Source organism: Setaria italica, chromosome II (assembly GCF_000263155.2).
Source record: "Setaria italica strain Yugu1 chromosome II, Setaria_italica_v2.0, whole genome shotgun sequence".
NCBI lineage: Eukaryota > Viridiplantae > Streptophyta > Magnoliopsida > Poales > Poaceae > Setaria > Setaria italica.
The window spans coordinates 1,180,892-1,189,036 of record NC_028451.1 but is presented as its reverse complement, the minus strand read 5'-3'; the positions used below and the strand labels follow the sequence as shown (position 1 = coordinate 1,189,036).

The following is an 8,145-nucleotide window of genomic DNA, read 5'->3' as shown; positions in this document are numbered from 1 at the left end:
AGGGAACAAAATTTTCTATGTCTCTTTCCTTGCATACTTTCCTCATTCGGCCAGACTTTAGATCGATACTGAATATACCATCAACCGTGCTCACAAAAAAGACATGAAGCCCATGCACGGATCCAATCATACAAGATGAGAGCAAGGGACAATCAGCAGGGAACATGATATTAAGCTCGATGGTTCGGCTTTGTGCCCAAATCGGATATCCATCGCGACCAGCCTCCCTCGACCACAAATAGAGTCTTGACCAATCCACTGCAGCAAACCCCAACCCACCATTCTCTGTAGTTGTGAGCACACCTCGATCCAGATAATGTGGTAGGAGATCCTGGGAAATTTCATGTGTTCCCAGATTGTACTCGAGGATTCCGGGTTTCATGTCCCTGTGAAACATGAAGTAGAGCGCATTCTCCACATAGGCACAGGGATCAAAGAAAAAGAAATTTAAAGGGTCGCCACCGTAATGAGCCGCATAGGTCGGATCCCTCCACGCGCCAGCCTCCGATGAGTAGGCATACACAAAACCCCCGTCGAAGTCGGTGCCAACAACGACGACGAGGAAGGGTCCGCGGCCGCAGTCGAGGTGGTCGCAGGCACCGTCCGGGCAGAGCACCGTGGCATTCCAGCCGAACGGCACCCTGTTGGGGTGCTGCGGCTGCTCGGGCAGTTCCAGCTGCTCGCCCGTGACGGGATCCCACACGGACAGGTTGTTCTCCGAGGGGTCGTCCCGCAGGGGCAATCCGGCGAGGAGGACGCGGCCGTGGCGGGAGTCGAGCGCGCACCAGTCACGTAGGAGGTCGCCGTTGCGCGGGCGGAAGGAGGATGTGGCGGTGAAGGTTGTCACGTAAGATGCGTGGGTGTGGCGGTGGAGGATGCCCAGCATGGGGGGCGTCCGGTGGAGCTTGCGGAACCGGCGGCGGAAGCCGGCGTCGGCGAGGATGCGGCACCAGCGCTTGCAGACGAGGGCGGCGCGGACGAGGTGCGCGGGGTCGTCCGGCGGGGAGCGGAGGAGGACCTCCTCCACGAGCTCGTCCATGTCCGCCAGCGCCGCCGCCGGATCCATTTGCGGCGCGGTCGGAAGCCCGGCGGCGGAAAGCGGCTGGGGAGGAGGACACCGAGACCGAGAGTGACACAGCTCTGCCTCCGCCGCGTGAACTCGAATGGGCTGGATGAGTTGATGGGCCCGGAAAGGGGTGCGATGTGGGCTGAAAGGCCTCAGCAGACGCTGGTGGATGACCAGAGAATTGAGCGCAGACGGCCCATGGTGGAACAGAACTGTTTAGATTCTATATCTGAGAGGCCATCTGACATGTCCAATTAACAGTGAATTACTTACTGAATTCCCATGGATAATGTTCAGGTTTCCTTTTTAAAATAATTAATTTTTTTCTAGAACATGCAGAAGAGCTACGTATCATTCTATTAAGAAGAAGGGGAAATAAGTTTTTTACAACGCGAGCCAACCGGGCGCACGCACACGGGTTCCTCAACGCGAGCCAACCGGGCGCACGCACACGGGTTCCTAAGCATTGAGGTGCTACATGGTAAAAAATTAACAACCGAGAGCAACAACACTAATCAACAACGCTAATCAACAACACACATCACAGAAGGATCGTGTGAGCCTGCCAGCCAAGGGCAGCAAGGCCAGTAGCACCGGCTGCACACCACATTTCTGCTTCTGCAGAGATGGTTACTGCAAGTTCAGATGGTGTTTTCTCGGCTCCTCTGTGAAACACTCGATCATTTCTTTCCTTCCAAATCCTCCATGAGACAAGCATGAATGTGGAGTCCATTCCCTTCTTCTGTATCCTGTTCAGGTCGTGTCTCTTTGACAGCCACCAATCCACCAAGGAAGTGTTCTGATCCGGCGCTATGTTATGCAGTTCGAGGAGTTGGCTGATGGCTTGCCAAACCTGCTGCGAGTAGCTGCATTTCGCCAGGAGGTGCTCCGCCGTCTCTGATTGTTGGTCGCATAAGGCGCAATCATCCCTGTCTTGCAGACCATGACGCTTGCGTCTAGCAGAGGTCCATAAGCGTTCCCTCAGAGCCAACCACATGAAGAATTTGGCTTTCAGTGGAGCCCGGGTGCGTCACAACTCTTTCGCCGCTGAGAACTTGGTTGAACCGAGGAAGAATGCTTTATAGGCTGATCGTGCGGAGTAAAAACCAGAGCTTTTCCATCTCCACGAGACGCGATCTTCAACTCCAACGGTCAGTTGCACTCCAGAGATCGCGTGCCAAAGATGGACATATTGAGTGAGTTCTTGTACTGTAGTGCATCCGACAATATCCCCTATCCACCGTTTTCCATTCAGAGCAGCTGCTACCGTCCTTGTTCTTTTGATTCCCGGCTTGATCCTGTTGCAAAGGTCTGGTGCAAGTGTACATGGGGAAGAATCCCCCAGCCACCGATCCAACCAGAACAGGGCAAGATTCCCATCTCCGAGAGTAACCTGGATGGACGCCTGGAATATGTTGAGCAGGTTACTGTCCCTGTCGAATTCTGTATGCAGGTATTTCCAGGGCCTGCCCATATCAGTCCTTCTGAGCCACATCCACCTGAGACGGAGTGCGAACGACACAATGCGTAAATCCGGCACACCTAGGCCCCCAAATTCAAACGGTTTGCAAGCAATTGGCCAAGCCACCATACATTGGCCTCCTGCTGCTTTGTTTTTACCCGCCCACAAGAAACCTTTTCTTCTTTTGTCAATTTCCTGTAACACCCATTCAGGGATTTTCAGGGAGATAAGACTATGTGTGCATATGGAACTCATCACCGCTTTGACCGTCGTTAACCTTCCTGCCTTATTCATTAGGTGTGCTTTCCAAGTTGGGATCGTAGCAGATACCTAGTCAATGAGCGGTTGAAAATGGTTTTTCCTCAGGCGGCCAACAGTGAGTGGCAGGCCAAGATATTGTATTGGAAATTCAGCCACCTGAGCTGGGAAGACGTCCCTAATTCTGTTCATCTGGCTTTCAGAGCATGCTATTGGTGCAATGAGACTCTTGTTTAGGTTTGTTTTCAGGCCCGATGCATTTCCAAAGAAACGGAGTATCTCCTTAATGGTTATCAAATCTTGCACCTGTGGAGATGAGAAGAGCACCACATCGTCTGCGTACAAGGAACATTGGTGGTGGATTGCTTGGTCAGCCGGGGGGGCAAGAACTCCACACTGTGCAGCTTTCTTGAGCAATCTATGCAGGATCTCCATCAGCAAAATGAACAACATGGGACTCAAAGGGTCCCCTTGTCTTAGTCCCCTTGCATTATGAATGAGTTTCCCAGGTGAGCCATTGAGGATTACCCTTGTGCTTGCTGTAGAAAAAATTGTGGAGACCCAGTCACGCCACTTGGTGCCGAAGCCCATAGCTTGGAGAAGAACTTGCAACAGAAATGGCCATGCAACTGCATCAAAAGCCTTTGTGATATCAAGTTTGATTAGCAGGCTGGCTCTCCTCTTCCTATGCAGGGTTTTTGCTGCCTGTTCAACAAATTTGAAGTTGTCGTGTATTGATCTTTGTTTCACAAATGCGCTCTGATTGACATCGACAAGCTTCTGCAACGCGGGAGCAAGACGGCATGACAACACCTTTGCTACCAGTTTAGCAAAGCTATGTATGAGACTTATTGGCCTATAATCCCCGGGGGACCTGGCATCCTGCCTTTTAGGTATCAACGTTATCAGTGCTCCGTTGAGGCGGCCGAATTGAGCACAGGCGTTTCTGTTAAAGGCAGCCAGCACATCTTCTCTAATTACCGACCAAGCTGTCTTGTAGAACTCGGCAGTAAACCCGTCCGGGCCAGGTGACTTATCGTTTGGCAGGTTTCTGATTGTTTTCCATATTTCAAGTTCAGAGAACGGTGCATCCAACTCCATCAAATCAATGATTTCAGACCTGGCCGAAGGTGTGCCCAGAATTCTGCTGAAGTAGTTGTATAGGAGCTCCTCCTTGTCCCCGTGTGTTACTGCCACCACATCATCTTGCTCCAGTCTGGCAATGTACTTCTTCTTAGTGCGGTAACTTGCCTGCAAATGAAATAGCTTGGTGTTCGCGTCTCCGTCGCGCAAGAACAGCATCCTAGAACGCATTCTTGCCATCGTCCGTTCTAGCGATGTCAGGCCGAGCACCTTGCATTTTAGTTGCTTGCGTAGCTCCCTCTCATCAGGCGTGAGACTTCTATGATCTTGTGCTGCATCGAGCCAGAGGATGAGAGTTTTGGCTATGGGCAATTGTGTTTTGATCTGGCCGATGCTTCGACTGCTCCAACTCTGAAGCACTTTGGCTGTGTGCTTGAGTTTTGTGGTCAAGTCGGACAACGCCGTAGATGTCCGTGCCAATATCCACCTCCGTCACCTGGCCCGATTTTAGATTAACGAGGAATAACCCACCAACAACCGTCCACACGAAGAGCACTCCAACACCATCAGCAAAGCTAATCAAATAAGGCAAGGTCAAAAGGGCAACAACAGAGAGCAGCGTCTTGAGCTTAATGTCTCTGCTCTGCACCCATCTTGCTTCTCCGTCAGAGCCGACCTCCCTCAGCCACAGGCACAGTCTGGACTTGTGCACAGAGGCGAATCCCAGCCTACCATCCTCCATGTTCATGAGCAGAGGGTGGCCCTGGAAATCGGTGCATGCCGACGGCCTCCAAATCACAGTCACTTCTCGTGCACCCAGATCATACCTGAGTATGCTGGCACTCATTTGGAACAGGAAGTGGAGTGCGTTCCCCACAAGGACACCGGGTACAGATTCGAGACATACAGGGGGGGGTTCCTTAGGGTGCTCGACAGAGGCCGGCTTGCTCCACGCATCATCCACGGACGAGTAGATGCAGGAGAAGATGCCATCCTTGTCGTTGCCCATGAAGACGACGCGGAATGGTCCGCGGTGGCAGCCGGGGTGGTGGCCGCATGTCCCGGTGCCGCCGCAGACCAACACGGTGCTCCAGCTCTGTGGGCGCCATGGCGGCTTGGGCAGCCACCGCTGCTTGCTCGTGGTGGGCAGGGGCGGATTCAGAATGGGGCTACGCCCCGGGCTGAGCTGTTGAATCACACCTAAAATAGTCTAATTTTGTCTCCTAAACCTCATTTTATTAGACTAAACAGCACATAGGTTAAAGGGACTCCATGGTCTCACCCCGGGCTGCAGCCCGGGCAGCCCAGGCCCTGGATCCGCCCCTGGTGGTGGGGATCCACACCCAGAGGATGTTTCGGAAGTGCGCAAACCTTTTAAACAGCAGGTAGAGGAGGACGCGGCCGTGGCGGGAGTATGTATTCTTCTCAGTGATGAACTTTAAACACGGGAGTATTTGGATTCCAGAGCATGTGGAAGTTGTTTAAATAGAAATCCCATGAATTTGTCTAAAATTCTTTTTACAATACAGTAGAAGAGTCCTCGCAAAACAAAAAATACAGTAGAAGAGGAGGAACAGAACACGTGCCCCTCAAAAAGAGGCAAAATCGCTCTCTATGACAAACAATAAATTTGCCAAAATACTTAACAATACCATCCAAAGTTTTGATATTGTCGAAATAACATCGGTCACGCCGTGGGACCTACCATAGACACACGTGCTCCTATTTGGCAATATCTGTAGTATATTAGTATTTTGACAATCACTTTTTAAAGGCGAATTTCCCAAAAACAAAATAAAACGAGGCCAATGTCGTCTCACTTGGCTACTCCCTCCATCCTAAAAAGAATGCAACTCTCGCTTCTCGAGAAGTCAAACAGTTTCAAGTTTGACCAAATTTATATAAAAATGTACTAACATTCACCTCTCCAAGTAGTCTAAACTATTAATATTTATTTTTTTCATAAATATTAGTACTATTTTGTATAAATTTGATCAAATTTAAGATCGGTTGACTTATTAGGTAGTGAGAGTTTTAAAAAAATATTGACGGAGGGAGCAGCGGCTTTCATCATGAAACCAGGCTTCTAGAAGATCCAACAGGCCCGGTAAGAAGGACTCCTACAACGTCTGTCTACCAGGGCCCCTGCTTCAGCCCAACATCCGACCTTTCCAGCCCAACATCCGGCCCGGAGTCGGAGTCCATTCGTAACCGCTTTCCGGCTCGCGTGTGCCGTACGCCTCCTCCTCGAGTCCAACTCGGAATCGGAGCGGGACACGGAGAGCCGGAGAGGTAACCGACGCGGCGGCGCCTCCCCCTCTATAAACCACGGCGCCCTCGCCGCGTGCATTCCATATCGCCTCCGAATCCGACGACAACGACGATGCTGCGGCGGCCCCCTCCTGTCCCCGTCCCGAGGTCCTCGCTGGCGGCGGCCGCGGCGCCGGCCTTCGACTCGCACCCTTCCGACGTGGTCCTCGTCAAGTCCTACCTCCGTCCCTGGGTCGCGCAGGGCGTCCGCCCTCCGGGCGCCTTCGTGCACGCGGCCGACCTTTACGCCGCCGAGCCCGGCGACCTCGCGCGCCGGCACCGCGCTGCCGTCGCGCGGGATGGCGAGCGCGCGTGGTACTTCCTCTCGCCGCTCCGCACCAAGAGCCCCCGCGGGCGCCGCAAGTCGCGCACCGTCGAGGGAGGAACCGGGTGGTGGCACGGCGAGGCCGGGCCCAAGCCCGTGCTCGACCCGCTCGACGGCCGCCGCAAGGTCGGGTACCGCCAGAGCTTCTCCTTCATGAGGCGGGGCGCCGACGGCGCGCCGGTCAGGACCGGGTGGATCATGCTGGAGCTCCGCCTCCACGACGACGACGACGACGGCGAAGGCGGCGGCGGGCTTGGGGATCAGCTGGAGGGCCTCGTCCTGTGCAAGGTGTACCGCAGCCCGCGCCACCCGGAGACCGCTGCGGCGCCCGACGACGGCGACGAGGAATCTTGCGCGGCGGCGGAGACGGCGCCAGGTGGGCGCCATAGCAACGCTGCGGACAGCGACGGGAGCTCCGACGCGTCGCTTGTCGCGGTGGTGGAACCTGGAGGGAAGAGGAAGGCGTACGACGACGAGGGGTCCAGCGCGGCGACGCCAAGGCGCCATATCAAGAACGCGGACGGCGAGACCTCGGGCGCGGCCGCGGCGCTCATGGCGCCCGGGCTCAAGAAGCAGGCGGCGGACGGCGAGAACGAGGTCTACGGCGCGGCCACGTCCGCGGCGCCCGGGCTCAAGGAGAAGGCGGCGGCGGACGACGAGAACGTGATCCCCGGCGCGACCACGGCCGCGGCGCGTGGGAACGAGGAGGGAAAGAAGAGAGCGGCGGACGGCGACGAGGACTCATCGGCGTCGACGGCTGCGCGCAAGAGGGCGAGGACGGTGGGCGACGAGGGCCCCGGCGCGGCGTCGGCGTCGGCGTTGGCGCCGGCGCTCATGAGGAAGTCGGCCGTCATCGCCCTCGCCCCGGCGCCCCAGCAGCTGCTCTGCCCTCAGTGCGGGTTCCAAATTGGCGCGCTGCAGGCCGTCGTCGCCCCGGCCAAATCCACATCGGAGACGGGGACGAGGATTGCTCAGGCCGGCGCGCCACAGGGAGGTGGAAGAATGGGAGATGCTTCAGGGAAGGATCACTCCACCCATCGCCTTGTTTTGAGATTCAGTGACCCCAAGCAAGCATGAGCCATGGCCTTGAGCAAATCTTCCCCCCCTCCTCCACTGTGAACAGATGCATCGTCAGCACTGAGATTCATTGCAATTGCAGAGGGCATGCAAATAGCCATTGTAAAAATCTACACAGCTAGGATAGTTCTTGCTTCTATCTGGTGAACTTGGAAACACATACGGTGTCAATGTTCATGAATTCAGTGTGCTTCTGTCAGTCAGAGCTTAAGATGCTTAGTGCCTTAATCCATGATTTGAACGCTTTCAAATTCGCCATGCTTAGGCAATCAGTAGGAAACTGTAACTTATGTTGAGGTGCGGGGAAGACGGGCAGTTCAGATATACCAATGCATCATTATCTGACAACATTCTACGAGTTCTGAACATCGATGAATTGAATTCTGTTAGCTGTTGACATGTATAGTAGAAACAATCATGCATATATAGTTCATTTCCCAGTTGCTTGCAATGTATAGTAGAAAAACTCATGCTACTGTAACTGTTTTCTGAGACACTGAACTTTTAAGCTTCTGTTTTCAGTTGCACAGAAATATGAAGATAATGCTGAAAGCCTGTATGAAT

The 8,145-nt window shown here is 54.1% G+C and overlaps 2 protein-coding genes across 2 annotated transcripts; one reads left to right on the top strand and one right to left on the bottom strand.

Annotated features, from left to right (window-relative positions):
* Window positions 1–378: 378 nt before the first annotated feature.
* LOC101762650 lies at window positions 379–1,039 on the bottom strand. The gene is made up of 2 exons (XM_004958836.1): window positions 499–1,039; window positions 379–386 (listed from the first exon to the last, which is right to left on the bottom strand). The coding sequence occupies exons 1-2, from the start codon at window positions 1,037–1,039 to the stop codon at window positions 379–381; spliced, it is 549 nt and encodes a 182-aa protein (XP_004958893.1).
* Window positions 1,040–6,175: 5,136 nt separating this feature from the next.
* LOC111256497 (NAC domain-containing protein 71-like) lies at window positions 6,176–7,793 on the top strand. Its single transcript, XM_022824713.1, has one exon. The coding sequence runs from the start codon at window positions 6,253–6,255 to the stop codon at window positions 7,579–7,581; it is 1,329 nt and encodes a 442-aa protein (XP_022680448.1). The 5' UTR covers window positions 6,176–6,252; the 3' UTR covers window positions 7,582–7,793.
* Window positions 7,794–8,145: the final 352 nt, after the last annotated feature.